We start from the raw sequence: 24,172 nt of genomic DNA on the forward strand, positions 1-24,172 counted from the left end.
CCTTCTCCGCCCGACGGAGGTCTCGTTCACCGTCCCCACACGGGGCTCCGGGAACGTCTCGCCCCTCCTTCACTCGCTTTGTCCAGGACATGGGCCACGCCCTGGACTTAGACCTCCAGTCTGACTCAAGATACTCTAAAGAGTACCTGGCGGAACTAGATTTGCCGTCACCGCCCAGAGAGTCCCTTCGCTTACCGCCCAACCCGGTACTCCAACTGGCTTTCTTCAGGAATCTGGAGACCCCCTATATGGTAACAGCTGTCCCCTCCAAAATGGAGTCCAAGTACCGTACAGTACCATACCCCGGGTTTGAGCAACCACAGCTCTCCCACCAGTCGCTGTTGGTAGAATCTTCCCTGAAAAAGGCTCACCCCTCCCGGGTCTCAGCGGCGGTCCCCCCAGGTCGAGAGGGTCGGACCCTTGACAAGTTCGGCAGAAGACTGTATCAGAACTCTATGATGTCCTCTAGGGTGCAAAGTTACACTTTCACCTTCACGTCCTACCTGAAACATCTCATTGGACTGATGGGAGCCTTTGCAACCGACCTGCCGGCCTCCCGCCAAGGAGCCTTTAACCTGCTCCTGGAGGTTTTCTCCAACCTGCGCCTCCATTTATTCCACGCGGCCTATGATGGCTTCGAACTTTCCTCCAGAGTGGCAGCCTTCACTATCGCCATGCGCCGCCTAGCCTGGTTACGCCTCGTCGACATGGACCCCAACTTATAGGACCAGTTGGCTAACCTCCCCTGCGTGGGCAAAGAACTTTTTGATGACACTATCGAGGCAGCTACGAAACGCCTTTCGGAGCACAAACGCTCGTTTGCCTCCCTCGTTCGGCAAAAGCCTAAACCGCCAGCGTCTAGGCCGTTCAGGGCCCCCCACGCCGCTACCCTCAAAAATCTACCCCTGCCTTCTCACGGCCTCCACCCCGACGCCCGCAAGCTCACCATCGGGCTCCGCCCAAGTCCCAGCCGCTTGCGACCGCCAAACCATCCCCGTCCTTTTGACGGGATAAGCGGATGGGGGCTGGCCCCCTCCGCCACAGCCCCAGGCCTCCTTCCCATCGGGGGACGCCTCAGAGCCTTCTACCCGCGCTGGGAACAAGTCACGTCGGACACATGGGTCCTTGGCGTGATCTCATCAGGATACTCTCTCAACTTTCGGGAAAACCCTCCAGACAATCCTCCAAGGGTGTGCCCTCCCAATCGAACTCAGTTACCCCTCCTTCTCTCAGAAGCTCGAGAACTGCTTCGCCTACGGGCAGTGGAGGTGGTTCCCCCGACCAACGGGGGAAAGGGTTCTACTCCTGTTACTTCCTGGTACCGAAGAAGACGGGAGACCTGCGCCCAATTCTAGACTTGAGGCAACTCAACAAATTTCTGGTGCGGGAAAAGTTCCGGATGCTTTCCCTACCGATTCTCTAACCTCTCATCGACGAGGGCGATTGGCTCTGCTCCCTCGATCTGAAGGAAGCCTACACACATGTTCCTGCGCTTTCAAGTGGGGGACCTGCACCTACAATACCGAGTCCTCCCCTTTGGCCTGGCGTCGTCACCCTGAGTCTTCACGAAGTGCCTCGTGGTGGTCGCAGCTGCCTTACGCTCTCAGGGCCTCCAGGTAGTCCCCTACCTGGACGACTTCCTGATCAAAGCCCCATCCAGGGAGGGTGTTATCTCAGCGACCCGACAGACTATTATTTACCTTCAAGGTCTGGGGTTCGAGGTAAACTTCCTAAAATCCCAGCTGCGCCCCTCTCAGTCCTTACAGTTCATCGGGGCCGTGCTGGACACGGTTCGCCTCCGCTCCTTCCTTCCCCCTCCACGCCAAGAGGCGTTTAGTAAGTCTGAGTCGAAGGATTTCGCTGCTGACCTCGGTATCAGCTCGGCAGATGATGACTCTTCTGGGCCACATGGCCTCTACCGTCCACGTCATACCCTTCGCCCGCCTCCACCTGAGGATTCCTCAATGGACCCTGGCCTCCCAATGGCGTCAGGTCCGGGACCCAATCGACCGTCCCGTGACAGTGACTCCTTCCTTGCAACGATCGCTCCTCTGGTGGGCCGACTCTTCAAATCTGTCCAAAGGTTTACTTTTTCTCGCCCCTCCACACAGCAAGGTACTCACCACGGATTCGTCGGAGTACGCTTGGGGAGCTCACCTGGATGGCCTACGCACTCAGGGGATGTGGTCAACAGAGGACTGCCGCTGCCACATCAACGTGCTGGAGCTTCGGGCCATCTATCTCGCCGCTGTGGCTTTTCAACATCTGCTCCACGACTGGGTGGTTCTCGTCTGAACCGACAACCAGGTAGCAATGTACTACGTAAACAAGCAAGGGGGGACGGGGTCTCGGGCCCTCTGTCGGGAAGCCCTGCGTCTCTGGAAGTGGGCAATCTCCAACAACATCTTCCTTCGAGCGGTGTACATATAAGGAGAGTGGAACTGTCTGGCAGACAGACTCAGCCGCCTCCTCCAGCCACACGAGTGGTCACTGCACACTCAAACCTTACGACAGGTGTCCGAGAAGTGGGGGACTCCTCAGATAGATCTGTTCGCCTCCCCCCTCAATCACAAACTCCCTCAATTCTGCTCCCGGATGTACTCCCCGGACCGCCTCGAGGCTGATGCCTTCCTCCTAGATTGGGAGGGAAGGTTTCTATACGCGTTTCTGCCTTTTCCTCTGATTCTGCGGACGCTGGTCCATCTCAAACCGGTGCGAGCCACTATGATCTTGATTGCTCCTCGGTGGCAACGCCAGCCTTGGTTTTCCCTTCTACTTCAACTCAGTACCAGAGATCCGCTGCCTCTGCCTCTGTTTCCCTCTCTGCTATCGCAGAGCCAGGGTTCGCTGTTACATCCAAATCTTCAGTCTTTTCATCTGAATGCTTGGTTTCTCTCCCCCTGACTTCTCTCCCTGTGTCGCAATCAGTCAAGGAAATATTGGAAGCCTCGAGGAAGACCTCGACTAGAACCTGCTATTCCCAAAAGTGGACCAGATTCTCGTCCTGGTGCTTCTCGCACGACCAGGACCCGGTGTCGGTCCCGGTCCCCGGGGTCCTGGAGTATTTGCTTCATCTATCTCACTCCGGCCTGAAGACCAACTCCATTCGGGTACATCTTAGTGCGATTGCTGCCTTCCATCAACACCTGGAAGGAAAAGCCCTTTCACTCCATCCCTTAGTTTCTCGTTTCATGAAAGGTCTTTTAAATGTCCACCCTCCTCTCAAACCTCCCCCGGTGGTTTGGGACCTTAATGTGGTTCTGGCTCAACTCATGAAACCCCCATTTGAGCCGTTAGACAAATGCCATCTGAAATTCCTCACTTGGAAAGTGATCTTCCTGCTCACACTCACTTCCGCTCGGCGGGTTAGCGAGCTACAGGCTCTGGTGGCGGACCCACCTTTCACTGTATTCCATCATGACAAGGTGGTCCTCCGCACTCACCCTAAGTTCTTGCCTAAAGTGGTGTCTGACTTTCACCTCAACCAGTCCATCGTTTTGCCAGTATTTTTCCCCAAGCCCCACTCTCATCCCGGAGAGACGGCGCTACACACGCTTGACTGTAAGAGAGTGTTGGCCTTTTACCTCCAACGCACTCAGTCTCATCGGACAGTCCCACAATTGTTTTTGTCCTTCGATCCTAATCGGCTGGGTCGCCCAGTTTCCAAGTGCACCTTGTCCAACTGGTTGGCTGCTTGTATTTCTTTCTGCTACGCTCAGGCTGGTCTCGCGCTGCATGGTCGAGTAACGGGACATAAAGTCCGAGCGATGGCAGCCTCCGTAGCTTTCCTCCGGTCCACACCCATTGAGGAAATCTGCAAGGCTGCCACGTGGTCTTCGGTTCATATTTTCACCTCCCACTACTGCCTGGATAAATTGTCCAGGAGCGATGGCCGTTTTGGCCAATCGGTATTGCGTAATCTATTTGCTTAAATTGCCAACTTCCCTCCATCCCTTTTCAGTTAGCTTGGAGGTCACCTACATGTGAGAATATCATGCCTGCTTGTCCTGGGATAAAGCACATTTACTTACCGTAACAGGTGTTATCCAGGGACAGCAGGCATATATTCTCACAACCCGCCCGCCTCCCCGAGGTTGGCTTCTTTGCTGGTTAAGTGAACTGGAGACCATGAGGAGGAGATGCGCCCTCTAGTGGAGCAGGAAGGCACGCATGCGTGGAGCAGCAGAGCAAACTTAAATCTTCAATCAAGTTTGCTTGAAAAAGCTGTCCGCATCGGGGCTCCGTAGATGACGTCACCAAGATGTGAGAATATATGCCTGCTGTCCCTGGATAACACCTGTTACGGTAAGTAACTGTGCTTTATGTGCTATTACCAGGGCCTTGAATGCGCAGTATTGATTGATCGGAAGCCAGTGCTTTGCGTGGAGGGTTGGGGAGATGGGGGTCGAGGTAATTGAGGCTGTGTAGGAGGTAGGTTGCTGCGTTTTGTACATGCTGGAGGCGTTTGAGATCTTTTTTGGCCACTCTGTTAAAAAGGGAGTTGCAGTATTCCATCCTAGAGAGAAAATAGGCGTAGAGGAGTTGGGCTGGGTCTGGTTTGGAGATGTAGGGTTTGATCCATTTCAGTTGGCGAAGGAAATAGAAGGAGGTGGAAACTACTTGAGATATGTGGGTGGACAGGGACATGTGGCCGTCTAAAGTTTCTCCTAGGCTGTGTACCTGATCTGCTGTTAGTGAGGTGGAATTCCAGGATAGTGTTGGGCGTGCGTATTTGGTAGATTTTTCCAGATCCATAAAAGTTCAGTCTTGCAGGCATTCAGCTGTAGTTTGTTGTTAGTCATCCAGGTTTTCATGTCAGAAAGGCAGAGTTGGAGATTGGCAATTTGGGATGATTGGTTATAGCCTATTGGGAGGAGTAGCTGGATGTCATTTGCATAGGAGTGGATTTTAATGTACTTCTGGGCTATATCAATGACAGGTCTGATGTAGAGGTTAAATAGGAGGGGGAATAGAAGGGTGCCTTGGGGAATACCGTATTTGATAGGTTTGGGGTCAGATTTGTGTGGCCCTAGTAGGACTGTTTGAGTTCATTGGTGAAGGAAGGAGGTGAACCAATGGAGGGCAGAGGCCTTGATTCCGAGGTCACAGAGTCTGGATAAGAGGAGGTGGTGGTCGATAGTGTCAAAGGCAGCACTGAAGTCAGGTAGGACCAGTAAGGCATCACTGCCTTTGTCGAGTATTGACCAGCTGTCATCTGTGATATCCAGGAATACTGAATCTGTGCTGTAGACTATTCAGAAGCCAGATTATGCGGGGGACAAGGTGGCTTGTTCTTCTATGAAAGGGTGTAATCGGCGAAGCACTATTCGTTATAGGAGTGTGGAGACAAATGGGAGGTTAGAAACTGGCTGGGTTCGTTAGGGTCGACGGCGGGTTTCTTGAGTGTGGGTTTGATAATAGTCGACTTTCAGCTGAGTGGTACTGTTCCCGTGGAGAAGGAGGAATTAATGATGGGGAGGATAGATTCTGCCATGGCGTCTTCTGTGGATAGTAGGAGGCTGGATGGGCAGGGGTCGAGGATGGTGCAGGAGGGCTTGAGTTCTCTCAGGATTTCGAGAACCTCAGCATGGGTGGCCATGTGACTTTGGAATAGAGTGGCAGAGGATGGAGTATTGGGGCTGGGTTGGGGGTATACTGGTGGGGGGTTGGTGCTGGTGGCGGTGTCAAGATTTTTGCGGATAGTTTGTACCTTGGACTGGAAGAAGTCCGAGAGAGTCTTACTATCAAGTTCAGTTGCGTTGTTGTTGTTTTTTTCCTTGGGCATTGGTGAAGAGTTGGTTTGTAAGGGAAAACAGTTGTTTGGATCTGGCTGGGACTTTCTGTAGGAAGTGAGAGTAGTAACTGGCTTTCTTTGCTTCTAGGATGGCGGCTTTGTAGGTAGTAGATGTGTTTTCCCAGTGAGCTTTGGATTCTGAATTTGGGTGTTTGATCCAATTTCTTTCTGCTTTCCTCAGTGATCTTTTTATGGATCGGAGGTCACTGGTATACTAGAGAGCAGGTGTTTTGTTGGTTATTTGTGTTGTTTTTGTCTGAGCGAGGCTGTTATAGAGGGACTGGATGTTGGAGTGCCAGGTGGCAGCTGTTAGGTCTATGGAGTGGGGATGCTGGATATAAGGTTTGTTTAGATTGCGAATGCCTGCGGTCATGACTGTAGGGTTGGCTGAGTTAGGGATTCGATGTTGGGTGGGTGGGATAGGGCCTTTTAGTAAGGCTGGGGTAGTTTTGAGTGGAAGTTGGAACTCAATGAGGTGGTGGTCTGACCATGGGACAGGTGTAATGGTGCAGATTGTTTGTTGGGGCTCTACAGTCAGGTCCCTGTGAGTGAAGATTGTCTAAGGTGTTGTCTGCTGAGTGTGTGGGTGTGGTTACAGCTTGGTGGAATCCCAGGTCTGTGAGGTGAGGTGTTGGGGTAATCTGGGAAGTTGAAGTCTCCTAGGATGGTCACATGTTTGTGGAGATGGATATCTTGGTGATGAATTTGAGGAGGGACTCTAGGGCTTCTGCTGGGGAGCAGGGGGCTCTATAGAGTAGGATGAGGGTGATTTTGTGTTTGTGGCCCATTGTAAAGGCTATGGCCTCTAAGGAACCTTCATGGGCTGACTCCCAAAATACAATTTTCTCAAAGGTTTCTCGAGTTACTAGAGGATGTGGGAACAAAAACCTAAAATCAGAAGAACTGTTTAAACTGCTGTTATTGTAAATGTGTGATTTTGTGCTAATAAAAATATTTAAATTAAAAAAAATTAGTCCGGTTGTTGAGTGTCACACGCATCCGCGCAGGGTAAAGCATTCCAAACTTAGCGTTGAGCTGCTTCAGTTGTGGTCTGTAGGATAGTAGTTGCTTGCGTTGTGCAGCGGTAGACTTCCTGAAGTCGGGGACAAACAAAATGGTGGCGCCCTCGTGCTTTATTGGTGATCTGATTTTAGCACGTTGCATGATATCCAGGACGTGCTGATACCGGAGAACTTTAAGCACAATTGGTCTCGGGTATCTGTCGTTGACATTACGTGAGGCAGACACTCGATGAGCGCGCTCGATCTCGAATTCTCTGGTGAATGTGAGATCAAGAAGTTTTGGAATCAGATTTTCAAGGTATTTAATTAGCTCACGGTCGTGCAACCCTTCCGGTACACCTAAAAGCCTGATATTTGAGCGACGCAAGCGATCATTACTCTCCTCCAGATCTTTTTCGAGGGTAGAGATTTGATTAATTTGTCTTTTCATGTCAGCCATATTCTTGGGGGTAACCTCCGAGGTCCCTTCCAGCAAGTTAACCCGCGTCTGGAGCTGGGTGAATTCGGTTGACATATTCGTGAGTTTATCATTTATTTCGTCCGTGGCCGCTTTCGTGTCCGTGACCAGCTCTTTTAATGCTCTGAGTTCAGCCAGTACCTCTCTATTAGTATCTGTATCGGAGGATGGCAGCGGGGCCTTCGATGGCGAGCGGTTTATGCCGTTTATTTACCTTTTTGTCTGCCATTACAGCCGATGTCAGCACAATCAGTAGGAAGCCACTACGTTACCGAAGATATATATCTGAAAATATTGCAGCTTGCGTTTACGAATAGAGTGATTCACTGATTCTAAAGGAGCGAGGTGCGGGAGCACAGAAGTTAGGCTGCCATTTCTCTCGGGCTCAGCAGCCCCCCTTTTCTCTGTAAACTCAACATACTAGGTTCCTAGTGGACTGTGTCATACTCTATTTGTTTCGCTAGCTTCTTGTGCACTTGTTGTAGCCTGATGTTTCTTGATATACTGCATCCTGATGCTTGGTTGTATCGAAACTGTATTTTGTTTTGTATGTTCTTTATTATAAAAACTCAATAAAAAAATATTGAAACAAAATTTTAAAAAATTGTGGTAACTTATGGCAAGGATATCTAATGTTTGTAGACTTTCTCACCAGGATCACCCACATTTCTAATCCTGGTTTATATTACAGTCCAACCTTTTTTTCCTTATTTTTTTGGAGAAAGAGTCACTTCTGTTTATATTCAAGTATATATTTGAGTGTAGTTTCAGGTTGATTAACCTCAAGGCCTTGACATTTTGAGTCCTAGCATTCTTTTTGGTGAGCTTGGCAGCTAGGAATACACTGGTGTGCAAATATTAACAGCTTACTTGTCCTCAAAGAAAGTGAAGATACTTAACTGTGGCAGGTGTTCTTCCGAAGGTAGCAGGCTCATATATTCTCGCATACCCTCCCACCTTCCTTAGGAGTTGTATTCCTGTAGCTATATTAGGAGTCTGCATTCATGCATCAGGTGAGAATGCATCAGGTGGGATGCTGCTATAATTTTTCTACTGGCTAAATATGCTTGTCAGCATCTGTACCGGGCTCCATCGGATGATGTCACACAGATGTGAAAATACTTGGCCTGCTGTCCTTAGAACTCCTGATACAGATAAGTATCTCTATTTTTTCCACATCTGTTAATTGAAATTGTAAACTACTTAGATGTACTAGTGACTTTGCAGTATATCAAATGTTGATGCTGATGCTTTATTCCAATGGCAAAATGCTATTAAAATAGGATCAGATGTTTGTAATGCAATACTTGGGAAAAATGAGAGCATGGTTTAACTTTGTAGTATTTTTTGTACTGCCTAGCTTAAGACACACAGACTGATATAGAAATAAATGTTTGCATAATTTATGTATTATCTTGCTCCCTGATTCTGTTTGTATTGATTTTTCTGAAAGGCTTTTGTGGCCACAGGAACCAATCTGTCTCTCCAGTTCTTTCCAGCCAGCTGGCAAGGGGAACAACGACAAGCACCAACTCGGGAATATGTGGATTTTGAAAGAGAGACTGGGAAGGTAGGGAAGATACTGTTAGAATTCAGAGATGTTTATACACACTTTGCAGCATAATATTACTGCTTTGATTTTCATTTTTAAAATCTATTTTTTATAATGTGTCCATGCCATTGAAAAATGCTCTGAAATGTTATAGTTGTGTGGAAGTTGTGTGGAATAAAAATTTCAAAATCAGAAGATATACATAAGAATTGCCGCTGCGGGGTCAGACTAGTGGTCCATCATGCCCAGCAGTCCGCTCATGCGGTGGCCCTTTGGTCAAAGACCAGTGTCCTAACTAAGACTAGCTTTACCTGCGTACGTTCTGGTTCAGCAGGAACTTGTCTAACTTTATCTTGAATCCCTGGAGGGTGTTTTCCCCTATAACAGCCTCCGGAAGAGCGTTTCAGCTTTCCACCACTCTCTGGGTGAAGAAGAACTTCCTTACGTTTGTACGGAATCAATCCCTTTTTAACTTTAGAGAGTGCCCTCTCGTTCTCTCTACATTGGGTGAACAACCTGTCTCTTACCTACTAAGTCTATTCCCTTCATTATCTTGAAAGTTTGTATCATATCCCCTCTTAGTCTCCCCTTTTGAAGGTAGAAGAGGCCCATTTTCTCTAATCTCTCACTGTACGGCAACTCCTCCATTCCCTTAACCATTTTAGTCACTCATCTCTGGACCTTTACGAGTAGTGCCGTGTCCTTCTTCATGTATGGCAACCAGTGCTGGACGCAGTATTCCAGGTGATGGCGTACCATGGCCCAGTACAGCGGCATGATAACCTTCTCCGATCTGTTCGTGATCCCATTCTTAATCATTCCCAGCATTCTGTTCGTCCTTTTTGCCGCTGCGCATTGCGCGGACAGATTCAACTTATTGACCAGTACTCCCAAGTCTTTTTCCTGGGGGGACTTTTCAAGTACCGCACCGGACATCCTGTATTCGTGTATAAGATTTTTATTATCGACATGATCACCTTACACTTGTCCACGTTAAACCTCATTTGCCATGTCGCGGCCCATTTCTCGAGCGTGTTTGTCATGTTGCAGGTCTTCACAATCCTCGTGCTTCTTCAATACTCTGAATAACTTTGTATCGTCCAAATTTAATCACTTCACTTGTCGTACAAATTTCCAGATCGTTTATAAATATATTGAAGAGCATGGGTCCAAGCACTGAACCCTGCGGCAATCCACTCGTGATGCTTTTCCAGTCTGAGTATTATCCATTTACCCCCACTCTCTGTTTCCTATCCTCCAACCAGTTTTTAATCCACATGAGTATTTCACCCTCAATTCCATGGCTTGCAATTTTTCAAAGTAGTCGTTCATGCGGGACCTTGTTGAACGTCTTCTGAAAATCCAGGTATCCAATGTCGACTGGCTCACCCTTGTCTATATGCCTGTTTAATCCCTCGAAGAAGTGCAGCAAATTCGTCAAGCAAGATTTCCCCTTGCTGAAACCGTGCTGGCTTATCCTCATCAGATTGTGTCCGTCAAGGTGATCAGTGATGTGGTCCTTTATCAGCGCCTCTACCATCTTTCCTGGTACCAAGGTCAGGCTCACTCATCTGTAGTTTCCCGGATCTCCCCTTAAAAATCTTTCTTGAAGATCAGCGTGACATTTGCCACTTTCAAGTCTTCCGGAATCCTTCGTGATTTGATCGACAGATTGGCTATTAGTTGAAGCAGTTCAGCTATAGTCCCTTTCAGTTCCTTGATTACCCTCGGATGGATGCCATCCGGTCCTGGGTATTTATCATTTTTGAGCCTATCAATGTGCCTGCATAACTCTTCTAGACCAGTGTTGTTCAACCTTTTGACACCTATGGACCGGCGGAAATAAAATAATTATTTTGTGGACCGGCACCGTCCACAGACCGGCAGTTGAAGAACACTGGGCTAAGTTGTGGCCATTTCCACCCAATCTCTGCCCCAGACCCCGCCCCCATAATAGTACTAATTGTAACACCATTTTTTTCCATTCATTTTTCATATAAGTACTAATTGTAACACCATTTTTTCCATTCATTTTTCATATGCACACACACAATATAATCGTATTAACATCACAGTGGTTAAGCACAAAATTAAAATACACAAAGCACACTGTATGCTTTTCAACATTCATTCCTACCAGAAAACAGATAACCCCATGCAAATGCAGGTCCAAAAACTAAAATTACTAATATTTATAAAGAAACTCTTAAGATGCAAGACTCTGTAAGCAGTACAACCCCAGAAGAAAAGAAACAAATGCATTTCTTCCTGAACTGACAGCAGATTGAAATCAATTATTAAATAAAAAAATAAAAGTATTCCCCCTACCGTTGTTGTCTCTCTCCCTCCATGCCGTGCATTGCCTTGACTTCTGGCCTGCCCCCTGGGGTTATCTTCGGGCCAGTCCACGGTGCGATCAACGCGGCGTCTTTGGGCTGGCTCTCTGAGTGCTGCAGTGCACAAAGCTGTGGGCCGCGTCCTGCGCCTCATTTGGAAGCCTTCCCTCTGACATAAGAACATAGGAATTGCCGCTGCTGGGTCAGACTAGTGGTCCATCGTGCCCAGCAGTCCGCTCACACGGCGGCCTCCCAGGACAAAGATCAGTGCTCTAAATAAGTCCAGCCTCACCTGCATACGTTCCAGTTTAGCAGGAGCTTGTCCAACTTTGTCTTGAATCCCTGGAGAGAAGGCTTCCGGTTCGGGCGCATGATGCGCGTAGGAGCCTTTTCCCATGGCTTTGTGCACTGCAGCACTCAGGGAGCTGGCCTAAAGACGCTGCGTTGATCGCACCGTGGACTGGCACCTGAAGAGCACTATCTTGGGCCTGTGCACCGGCAGAAAATTTCTGCAGACCGACATCGGTCCATGGACCGGCAGTTGAAGAACACTGTTCTAGACTGACCGTCATCCCAGTCAGTTTCCCGTCTTCGTTTCCTGTATTTAGCTTGTTGGCTTCCGGTATGTTGTGCATATCCTCTTCGGTAAATACAGATGCAAAAAATGTGTTCAGTTTGTCAGCAATGGCTTTGTCTTCCTTTAGCACTCCCTTTATCCCATGGTCATCCAACGGCCCCACCGCTTCCTTCGCGGGTCGTTTCCCCTTAATATATTAAAGAATGGCTTGAAGTTTTTTGCCTCCTTGGATATTTTTTCCTCGTAGTCTTTTTTGGCCCTTCTTACCGCCTTGTAGCACCTGCTTTGATATTATTTGTGCTTTTTCCAGTTTTCATCCGTTTTTGACCTTTTCTATTCCTTAAACGAAGTCTTCTTGTCTCTGATCGCTTCCTTTACCACTACAGTGAGCCATGCCGGTTCCTTTTTCGTTTTCCTCTTGGATCCCTTGGTGATACGCGGTATATATAGATTTTGTGCTTCGGTGACCTTGTACTTAAAAAGAGACCATTCATGCTCTAGCATTTTTACAGTGCTTATCCTCTTAATCTTTTTCCCCACCGTGAGTCTCATTCCTTTGTAATTCCCTTTTCGCAAGTTCAGTGCCGTGGATCGATGTTTTGCCCCTGTGTCCAGGTCGAAGCGGATCATATTGTGATCACGGATTCCCAGCGTCCCTTCTACAGCTTGCGCCGGTCCTCGCAGTCCATTTAGAATTAAGTCCAGAATTGCATTTTCTCTCGTATTTTCCTTGACATGTTGTTCCAGGAAGCAATCGCCTACAGCAACCAGGAACTTGATCTCCCTACCGCAGCCGGAGGTGCCTAGGTTCCAGTCTATCCCCAGATTATTGAAGTCACTTATGATAACTGCGTTGCTTCCCTTGCAGTTGCGTTTAATCTAGTCAGTCATCTCTCCATCAATTTCTTCGGACTACCCTAGGGGTCGGTAGTAGATGCCGATTTTCATTTCCGTTTCCTTTTGTTCTCGGAATTTTGGCCCATAGAGACTCTACCTTATTTTTCGTTTCTGGCGTGTTCTCACTAGTAGACTCAATTCCTTCTTTGATGTATAGGGCAATATCCTACCTTCTTGACCTACTCTGTCTCTGCGGTATAACTTGTATCCCGGTAGCTCAGTGTCCCAAAGTGTTTTCCTCATTCCACCATGTTTCCGTGACGCCGATGATGTCAAGGTTATCTTTTTTTGTCAAAGCTTCTAATTCCCCTATCTTGCTTCTTAGGCTTCTTGCATTTGTGTACATACACTTGAGTTTGTGGCCTGTTACTTTCTTGCAAATTCTTCCCCCTTGTGTCCTATTCGATCCGTCAGGATTTCTATCTTGCCTATGATCCAGTGAATATTCTCCACTGTCTTCCTGCACGGTATCCTCTAGGTATACCGATTCCCGAACCATCAACTCTTGGTCGACTGTCGGCTTTCCCCTTCTTCCTAGTTTAAAAAGTTCTCAATTTCTCTCTTGATGTTGCTTACAAATAGCCTTGTTCCGTCTCCACTTAAGTGGAGTCCATGCTTCCTGAATAGCTTGCTCTTCCCCCAGAATGTTGTCCAGTTACGCACAAAGTGGAATCCTTCTTCCTCACACCAGCACCTCATCCATCCATTGACTGCTTGCAGCTCTGTCTACCTCTTCTCATCGGCCCTGGGTACCGTCAGGATCTCCGAGAATGCTACCCTCTGCGCTATGGTTTTCAGCTTCCCTCCTAGCATCTGATACTTGTCCTTCCCTACTGTAGTTCCTGTTGCTCATGTTGTTTGTCCCCGCATGGATCACCACCGTATCTTCCTCTTCTACGCTGTCGATAATCCTGTCGATGCGGCTCACTATGTCTTCTACCTTGGCTCCCGGTAGGCAGGTCACCAGCTGATCCTGTCTTCCTCCCACTATGTGGCTGTCGACTTGTCTGATGATGGAGTCCCTCATGACTATCGCTGTCCTCTGTATCTTCTCTTGCCTCTTTAGCCGCAGATCCGTGTCTCTGGTGTATTTCCATCTCTCCGGCCATAGGTCACTGTTATCTGTGCACTTCCATCTTCCCTCCTCCTGGCATTGGCTTGCACTGGACTCGTCTTTGTGTGGGTTCCCTCCGCTGTTTCCAGATCTCGCTGCTGTGTCACCCATTTCTTCTTTGTGGCTGTCCTCACTTTGTGGTTGTCCTCACTCCCTGTAGGTGTATTTGACAATTCCACTGTTGGTGGTGATTTTCCATGGCCTCCCTGTATGCCTGCTTGATGAACTTCTCTAACTCCTGGACTTCTTCCTCAATGGTTTCCTCTCACTTGACCGTCTCTACCTCTCTGTCCTCTTCCTCCACTGCTCTAAGTGCTTCTAGTTCCAGTGTTCTGCCTTCCAGGAATCTGACTTGTTTCTTCAAGCTCTCCAGTTCTCCGCATCGAGTGCATATATAAGACTGCCTCCCAGAAGGGAGGTAGTCATACATATGGCAGACGGTGCAGAAAACTGGGTAGCTCAACTTCCTGCTTATGTCTGCTGTTTCCATTGTTGTCCTCTTGCTGGTCTGTTGTCTGAAGTGGCTTCTTTCTGCTTCCTTATGCAGCGTCCTTTGCGTCTGCTGTGGCTGTCCTCTGCATCTGCTGTGGCTGTCCTCTTTCTCTCCTTCAGTGACTTCTCCTTTCTTAAGGCCCTTCGCAAAGGCGCTCTCACTAAGGTGAGCACCTTTAACTCTTGCCTTCAACGCTCGCCAAGCAGCTGAGCGCCCTTGGCTCCTTCCCTTTTAAGGGGAAGCTCCGGTAGGTGACATCAGGGTGTGGGCGGAGCTAACTCACTGCTCTCCTAGTTCTCTCTCTGCTGCTTTCTGCTCTTTCACCCCCTCTTCTGTCTCTCTCTCGTTTGCGCCTGATTTCTCTTCCCCCTGTAAACTCCTTCTCTTTTCTCCTGCTCGTCTGCCTGAGCCTTTAGTTTGCCGTTGGCTCCTCCCCTTTTAAGGGGGAGGGGTGGGGGCGGAGCTAACTCTTGCCGCTGCCCCTAGTTCTTTCTGCTCCCTTCTGCTCTTTCTCCCCCTCCTCTCTCTCTCTCGTTTGCCTGCTTTGTCTTCCCCTGTAAACTCCTGCTCGTCTGCCCGAGCATTTAGTTTGCCATTGGCTCCTCCCCTTTTAAGGGGGAGCTCCGGTGGGTGATGGGGTTAGGCGGAGCTAACTCTCATCACTAGTTCTTTCTCTGCTCTTTCTCCCCCTCTTCTCTGTCTCTCGTTTGCCTGTTTATACACTTATTGCATTCTGGTTATAATTTGGTGACAATTGCAGTCCCTGAAACAGCCTGCAATAGGCAAAAAGTGGCCGCATTTTACTATTATAAGTATAGAAGCCAAACAAGAAAAAAAGAGCACTGATTTTGCCCAATATAGCAAGCAACACAAAGGAAAGAAAGCAAAGCTGATTTCTTAAGAACATAAGAATTGCCACTGCTGGGTCAAACCAGTGGTCCATCCTGCCCAGCAGTCCGCTCACATGGCAGCCCCAAGGTCAAGACCAGTGCTCCAAATGAGTCCAGTCTCACCAGTTTAGCATGAACTTGTCCAACTTTGTCTTGAAATCCTGGAGGGTGTCTTCCCCTATAACAGACTCCGGAAGAGCGTTGCAGTTTTCTACCACTCTCTGGGTGAAGAATTTTCTTACGTTTGTGCGGAATCTATCCCCTTTCAACTTTAGAGAGTACCCTCTCGTTCTCCCTACCTTGGAGAGGGTGAACAGTCTGTCTTTCTCTACTAAGTCTGTTCCCTTCAGTATTTTGAATGTTTCGATCATGTCCCCTCACAGTTTCCTCTTCTCAAGGAAGAAGAGGCCCAGTTTCTCTAATCTCTCACTGTATGGCAACTCCTCCAGCCCCTTAACCATTTTAGTCGCTCTTCTTTGGACCCTTTTGAGTAGTACCGTGTCCTCCTTCATGTACGGCAACCAGTGTTGGACGCAGTACTCCAGGTGAGGGCGCACCATGGCCCGGTACAGTGGCATGATAACCTTCTTGAATCTGTTCGTGATCCCTTCTTGATCATTCCTAGCATTCTGTTCGCCCTTTTCACCACCGTAGCACATTGTGCAGATGGCTTCATAGACGAGCCGCGAGCCGCACTTAAGTGGCTAAAGAGGCGCATGTGGTTCATGAGCCGTGGTTTGCCAATCACTGCCTTAGGGCAAGAGAGGATCTCCTGCAACCTGCCCCTAAGACACATCCAGACATCGTCTGTACACTAACATACACACATTTATCAGAGGACATCCAGAGGATCATCAGATCTAATTGGAAGATCTTAGAAGGACATGCTTGTTTTAAGGATAAAAATTAGTCGTAGCGTATTCAAGAGACAAAAATCTAAAAGAAAAATTGGTACCATCAAGATTACCAACATATAATCCAATTTCTACAGACTTAAATTTCTTCTGGTCATAGGAGTTGCAGCAAGTGCTTGGTCTGTCTGCACTCTTTGAATATTTTGGATTTCGAGCATCTATTCACACACAAAAAATTTAAATTGAAACATTCATCTGACTTCAATTCTGCTTGAGTCATCTGTCATACAATGTAATTTACTATATGTAGGCAAAACCAAACATTCAATCAAGACATGCATCATTGAACATAGAAGCAATCTGCATATACAGGTCCCCACTGCACCTCTTGTATCACACAGGATTGATAAAAATAACTAGATAAGCGATTTGATGTGTTTTGTTTTCAAAAAAGTCAAACCAAACCCCCGAGGAGATGATATTGATACTACACTTTTGCGGATTGAACAACGTACCGTATACGACCTTAGAACTATTCTACCATTTGGTTTAAACACAAATACAGATTAGTGTTTTTCTTTAAGTGCCCTGGTTGTTATTTTTTTCTATGTATATAATCTCCACAATTTTTCTTTTTTTCTCTTATCTTTTTTCTTCCTTTTTATTTCTCGCCCCTTTTTGTTCTTCCTTTCTATGCCCATTTTTTGTCCTTTTTAGGTCCCTCTTCTTTCTGTTGGGTTGAGTCCATTTTCTTTGCAGTTGGTATTCTGCTTTATCCCAACTGTGTTAGATATCTTTTTTCATGTCCAGTTATATAGTGCCTATTTAATGGTGCTTTGCATTAGTTTCTTATTTCATGGTCATTTATATCAGTTCTCACAGAATTTTGTTTTCAAATTCTGACTCTGACTTGAGTTCTCTAATAAAAATTTATTATACACTAAATTCAGGGTTAATTCTTTAATGATTAGTATACCAATCCGTTGTTCATAATATTCATTTAATAATCTTTTAATTGAGCTCATGTTTAACAATATATGTTTAGCTCCATAGTCTTCTCTTATCTCAAATTAATATGTTTACTAAGAAGTGTTGTCCATTGAAATGTGGAAATGTTTATCTTCCTGCCATTTGTTCTGTTTGTCTTGTGCTTCACCCCTAAAAAGTCATTCTGTTTGGCAGGCATCTTTTCAAAATTAGCGCGGGTTTCTGCACATCACATATTTTTACGCTCTCTCTAGAGCAGGGGTGCCCACACTTTTTGGGCTTGCGAGCTACTTTTAAAATGACCAAGTCAAAATGATCTACCAACAATAAAATTAAAAAAAACCACAAAGCACACTGTACGCATAGAAAATGTTAATCATCATTCCTATTCCAGGGTTTTTCAAAGAGGTCAAAGCAGATGACTCTATGCACTGTCACCTCACTAACAACCATACAAAAACAGACAAATACCCCTCTCCCTTTTTACTAAACCACGATAGCAGTTTTTAGCGCAGGGAGCTGCGCTGAATGCCCAGCGCTGCTCTCGACGCTCATAGGCTCCCTGCGCTAAAAACCTCTATTGCGGTTTAGTAAAAGGGGACCATAGTGTAAAATATAGACAGCAGATATAAATTTGGACACATTTTGATCACTAAATTTAAAATAAAATCATTTTTCCTACCTTGTCTGGTGATTTCATGAGTCTCTGGTTGCACTTTCTTCTTCTGACTGTGCATCCAATCTTTCTTCCCTTCTTTTAGCCTGTATGCTTCCTCTCCTCCTGACCTCATTCCCCCCCCCCCAACGTTTTTTTCCTCTCTTCCTGCCCTCTCTTTCTTTCTTTCTTCATGCCCCCTTTCTTTTTTTTCTGTTTCTCTTCTTTCTTTTTGTCTCCCTGCCTGCCCTCCTTCTTCCTCCCTGCCCTCCCCCAAGCCACTGCCACTGCCATCGGATAACAGGCCCCCAAAGCCGCCCGCCGCCGGCCAAGCTCTCCCTGCTTCGGGCCCACCAGCATTCCTCTCCCCGATGTCAATTCTGCCGTCAGAGAGGAAGTTCCGTTGGCCAGAACTTCCTCTCCGACGGCAGAATTGAAGTCAGGGAGAGGAAGGCTGATCGGCCCAAGATCGACCTATTGCGAGAAATGCTGCCGGGTCCTGCCTTTGAGGAAACAGAAAGTAGGCAGGACCTGGCAGCAAGAAGAGCAAATCGCAAGATTCACTGACTGGTCTCCCGCTTTAGAACGGGGCTCTAACATGTGCGTGCCGGCTTCCCTTCTCTCCCCCCACCCCCGACATAACTTCCGGTTTCAGAAGGAAGAGAAGGGAAGCCGGTACAAGCACACGTTAGCCCCCGGAGCATAAGTTCTCCAAGCCGGTTTGAGCAGCGGCGGCGGCAGCAGAATTCAGGAGCGGGCCAGTCAGGAGGGGAAAAAAGAGAAGGGAAGAAGGGAACCCACTCTGCGATCGACTGGGGTCGCTTGAGTGAGCGATTGCGATCGATGTATTGGGCATCCCTGCTCTAGAGCATAAGAATATCCACTGCGCATGTCTGCAGCATTTTGCTCAATTGAGTGCGTTTGCTCTGAGTTGAAGAAGCTGTAAGTCTGTTTACCTTCACCGCTTTTCATTTCTAAAGTTTTTCTACTGGTGTTCTGACTTTTAATATTGTTTAACAAAATATTTTTACAGTTTTCCTTTTGTGGATTAAAAAGGCCACATATGGTTTACTGAGGTATGTCACGTTTTAGTCTTTGGATATTTTAGTGCCACCAGTAGTGTGTCATTCTTCAGCCTTTTTTTTCATTTTGCACCTTTTTTTACAATGCTTTCTGGGACGGCAAGGCACCTTAATAATCTCTTAGTTCAGATATCAGGTTGATATTTGTTTTTTAGATGTGTTTATTTATTTAATTTATTGTATTTTTAGGTTTCACTATTTAGATCTACATACATTACAATCATTTGTATATAACCTTACCAGGTACGTTTTATTTATTGAAAACAAAAACTGTGGAACTGATGATCTTGATAAAAACTTTTATTTGAACAGGGTGCACAGATTGATACAATAAAATGTACAAGAGCACAGTAAGATTTGTGGCATAGACCCGACACGGGCTGTGTTTTGGTTGAAGAACAACCTCTTCCGGGTTCCTGTACTGCTATAGTAACATAGTAACATAGTAGATGACGGCAGATAAAGACCCGAATGGTCCATCCAGTCTGCCCAACCTGATTCAATTTAAATTTTTTTTTTTTTTAATTTTTTCTTCTTAGCTATTTCTGGGCAAGAATCCAAAGCTTTGCCCTGTACTGTGCTTGAGTTCCAACTGCCGAAATCTCTGTTAAGACTTACTCTAGCTCATCTACACCCTCCCAGCCATTGAAGCCCTCCCCAGACCATCTTCCACCAAACGGCCATATAAAGAAACAGATCATGCAAGTCTGCCCAGTACTGGCCTTAGTTCAATATTTAATCTTATTTTCTGATTCTAAATCCTTTGTGTTCATCCCACGCTTCTTTGAACTCAGTCACAGTTTTACTCTCCACCACCTCTCTCGGGAGCGCATTCCAGGCATCCACCACCCTCTCCGTAAAGTAGAACTTCCTAACACTGCCTTTGAATCTACCACCCCTCAACCTTAAATTATGTCCTCTGGTTTTACCATTTTCCTTTCTCTGAAAAAGATTTTGTTCTATGTTAATACCCTTCATGTATTTGAATGTCTGAATCACATCTCCCCTGTCTCTCCTTTTCTCTAGGGTATACATATTCAGGGCTTCCAGTCTCTCCTCATACATCTTCTGGCGAAAGCCTCCTATCATTTTCGTCGCCCTCCTCTGGACCGCCTCAAGTCTTCTTACGTCTTTCGCCAGATATGGTCTCCAAAACTGAACACAATACTTCAAGTGGGGCCTTACTAATGACCTGTACAGGGGCATCAACACCTTCTTCCTTCTACTGACTACGCCTCTCTTTATACAGCCCAGCATCCTTCTGGCAGCAGCCACTGCCTTGTCACACTGTTTTTTCACCTTTAGATCTTCGGACGCTATCACCCCAAGGTCCCTCTCCCCGTCCGTGCATATCAGCTTCTCTCCTCCCAGCATATACGGTTCCTTCCTATTATTAATCCCCAAATGCATTACTCTGCATTTCTTTGCATTGAATTTTAGTTGCCAGGCATTAGACCATTCCTCTAACTTTTGCAGATCCTTTTTCATATTTTCCACTCCCTCTTCGGTGTCTACTCTGTTACAAATCTTGGTATCATCTGCAAAAAGGCACACTTTTCCTTCAGCAATGTCACTCACAAACATATTAAACAGGATTGGCCCCAGCACTGATCCCTGAGGGACTCTACTACTCACCTTTCCTTCCTTTGAGCGATTTCCATTAACTACCACCCTCTGTCTGTCCGACAGCCAGTTTCTGACCCAGTTCACCACTTTGGGTCCTAACTTCAGCCCTTCAAGTTTGTTCAACAGCCTCCTATGAGGAACTGTATCAAAGGCTTTGCTGAAATCCAAGTAAATTACATCTAGCATATGTCCTCGATCCAGCTCTCTGGTCACCCAATCAAAAAATTCAATCAGGTTCGTTTGGCACGATTTACCTTTTGTAAAGCCATGTTGCCTCGGATTCTGTAACCCATTAGATTCAAGGAAGTACACTATCCTTTCTTTCAGCAAAACTTCCATTATTTTTCCAACAACTGAAGTGAGGCTCACTGGCCTGTAGTTTCCTGCTTCATCCCTGTGACCACTTTTATGAATAGGGACCACATCCGCTCTCCTCCAATCCCCAGGAATCACTCCCGTCTCCAGAGATTTGTTGAACAAGTCTTTAATAGAACTCGCCAGAACCTCTCTGAGCTCCCTTAGTATCCTGGGATGGATCCCGTCTGGTCCCATCGCTTTGTCCACCTTCAGTTTTTCAAGTTACTCATTAACACCCTCCTCCGTAAACGGTGCAGAATCTACTCCATTTTCTCGTGTAACTTTGCTAGACAATCTCGGTCCTTCTCCAGGATTTTCTTCTGTGAACACAGAACGGACGTATTTGTTTAGCACATTCGCTTTCTCCTCATCACTTTCCACATATTGGTTCCCAGCATCTTTTAGCCTAGCAATTCCATTTTTCATCTTCCTCCTTTCACTAATATATCAAAAAAAATTTTTGTATCCCTTTTTTACATTTTTAGCCATTTGTTCTTCCACCTGTGCTTTCGCCAGACGTATCTCTCTCTTGGCTTCTTTCAGTTTCACCCTGTAGTCCTTTCTGCTCTTCTCTTCTTGGGGGTTTTTATATTTCACGAACGCCAACTCTTTCGCCTTTATTTTCTCAGCCACTAGGTTGGAGAACCATATCGGCTTCCTTTTTCTCTTGTTTTTATTGATTTTCTTCACATAAAGGTCCGTAGCCATTTTTATCGCTCCTTTCAGCTTAGACCACTGTCTTTCCACTTCTCTTATGTCCTCCCATCCTAACAGCTCTTTCTTCAGGTACTCTCCCATTGCATTAAAGTCCGTACGTTTGAAATCTAGGACTTTAAGTATCGTGCGGCCGCTCTCCACTGTAGCCGATATATCATACCAAACCGTTTGATGATCGCTACTTCCCAGGTGAGCACCCACTCGAACATTAGAGATATTCTCTCCATTTGTGAGGACCAGATCCAATATCGCTTTTTCCCTTGTGGTTTCCGTCACCATTTGTCTGAGCAGAGCCTCTTGAAAGGCATCCACAATCTCCCTACTTCTTTCCAATTCTGCAGACGGAACATTCCAGTCCGCATCCGGCAGGTTGAAATCTCCCAACAGCAGAACCTCTTCTTTCCTTCCAAACTTTTGGATATCCACAATCAGATTCTTATCAATTTGCTGCGATTGAGTCGGAGGTCTGTAGACTACACCCACATAGATAGAAGTTCCATCTTCTCTTTTCAGAGAAATCCATATCGCTTCTTCCTCTCCCCAGGTCCCTTGCATTTTGGTCGCTTGGATATTGATCTTTATATAGAGAGCTACTCCTCCACATTTTTGACCATCTCTGTCCTTCCTAAAAAGATTATATCCCAGTATGTTTGCATCCCATCCATGTGATTCACTGAACCATGTCTCTGTGATAGCGACAATATCTAGATCTGCCTCTAACATCAGGGCTTGCAGATCATGAATTTTGTTGCTTAGACTGCGAGCATTTGTGGTCATCGCTTTCCAGCTATTTTTCAGCAATAATCTTCTTTTTCGTATGGATTTTTGTTTCGTTTCACTTTCCGTTGCAATACTAAGAAATGAGTTGCTGATATTGCTTATGTTGCAGTCTTTACTACTATCACATCTTTTCTTTTGCCGGGGGTGGTCTCTATAATTGTCCTTCATACATACACCGCCCCCACCTTCTAGTTTAAATGCCTAGAAAAATATTGTCTAAATTTCTCTGCAAGGTTTCTTTTTCCTGCTGTGGTAATACGTAGCCCATCAGTGCAATATAGCTTCTTGTCCTTCCATGTATTTCTCCATCCTCCTATGTACCTGAAGCTTTCTTGATGACACCAGCCTTTGAGCCATCTATTAAAGTCCTCTGTGTTTTTCACTCTTTGCTCTCCCTTTCCATATGCAGGCAGTATTTCAGAAAAAGCTAAAGTCTTTACAAAAGGTTTCACGCCCTCACCAAGCTCCTGAAAAGCTTTCTGTGCTGCAAGTGTGGAGTTGTTGGCCAGGTCATTTGTTCCCAGATGGAAGACAACATCAGTGTTAAAATCCTTAGTTTCTTCCTTAATTATAGTCTGTATTTGCCTGGAACTCCTGGTAGCTGAGGATCCTGGAAGACATTTCACTATTTTGGTCTTCTCGCCTTGTGTTCCAAGGTTAATGCCTCTGATGATGGAATCCCCCAACAATAATAGTTTTCTGTTTTTGGCCTTTTTATTTGTGCTTAGGGTGTGCTTGCTCTCTTGAGTTACCTTCATTGGTTCCAGTCTCACCTCCCTTCTGTTTTCTTGAGTATCGCAGTGCACTAGTGGAGCGAAGGAATTCTGTAGAGGTAATATTTGTGAAGGTAGATGTTTCTGTGTTACATGTCGCAGTGTTCCTGAGCCTACTGTGACCCATTTATTCCTGGGCTGTTTTATTCTTTGAGGTAGAGGTGGTAAGTTGGTATGATTTTGTGGAGTGATGAAAGCTGCTTTAATTGTATTCAATTCCTGTTTAAGTTTTCAGAGCTCCTCCTTAATACTAGCAAGTTGAAGACAGATGGGGCAAGCCTTAAGCCTCCAAATAGTATGTCTTGGAATTAAAGCACCACAGTGATTGCATAGAATAAAGGTCATCTTGATTGGTTGTGAAGTGACTTGATTTGAGTAGTCCTGATTATTTGGGTCTCTATATATGGTGGTACTATAAGTCTTACCCTTATTCCTATGAAGAGGAAGAGGAAATAAGATTTAACAGAGGAAAGAGAAGGGTTTATTTTTTTGTGCTTTTTTGTTTTTTTTTTAAGTAAGAAACAGGGAGGAGAAGAGCAATTAAGCAGATATAATGTTGAAAACCAGTGAAAAGAGCAGAATATGAAATGTTGAGCAACTTATCTTATTGAAGTTCACAGGGCAGCCTTGTTCACAGCACTGTCCTAAAGAAGTAAATCAGAGCCCCTCCCTTATCCACCTAATCAGACACAATGGCTAAAACTAGTAAGTCAGAAATATAGGCTCTATACCACCTAAAACACAGTATTTTAAACAGAAATGCAGGTTCTATAACAAATCAGTGGCTACCCTAAAACACAGGATTTATAACAGGATTTTCCCTACTTTAGTCACCCTGAGCCACAAGTTAAAGATGAACCACAAGTTAAAGATTTGCGATAAAAACGCAACAAATTACTGTGCACAGACTACAGCTTTGCTTCTGTGCTGCATTATTGTACTTGATTGTATTTTCTTGAAAATTTAATAAATATGATTACCAAAAAAAAAAAAAAATCATAAGTGTTCGAGGCTTGTGTGGTTAAGGCAGAGCTTAAAGGGATGGGGCAGCAACAAAACTCCTGGGACGGGAAAACAGTTCCTGTGGGGACGGGGACAAATTTGTCGCCATGTCATTCTCCAATGATTTCTTCCTGAAATGTTGCAAAAAAGCTAACAAGGCTTTCCAAATTGCTCTCAGTTCTAGGCGGCTGATTGACCAAGCAGCTT

General features: G+C 46.0%; 1 protein-coding gene across 13 annotated transcripts in view; it reads left to right on the forward strand.

Moving 5' to 3' along the window:
• CBFB (core-binding factor subunit beta) overlaps positions 1–24,172 on the forward strand; it is a 650,211-nt gene that overhangs the window by 181,902 nt on the left and 444,137 nt on the right. For all 13 annotated transcript variants that reach the window (XR_004539111.1, XM_033940717.1, XM_033940718.1 and 10 more), the window contains exon 3: positions 8,727–8,843. Coding sequence is in view for 12 of the 13 variants with exons in the window: in XM_033940717.1 (XP_033796608.1) it covers positions 8,727–8,843 (117 nt within the window). In the remaining variant the exon portion in view is untranslated. The remainder of the gene's footprint in view (positions 1–8,726; positions 8,844–24,172) is intronic.

Source organism: Geotrypetes seraphini, chromosome 4 (genome assembly GCF_902459505.1).
Source record: "Geotrypetes seraphini chromosome 4, aGeoSer1.1, whole genome shotgun sequence".
Lineage (NCBI taxonomy): Eukaryota > Metazoa > Chordata > Amphibia > Gymnophiona > Dermophiidae > Geotrypetes > Geotrypetes seraphini.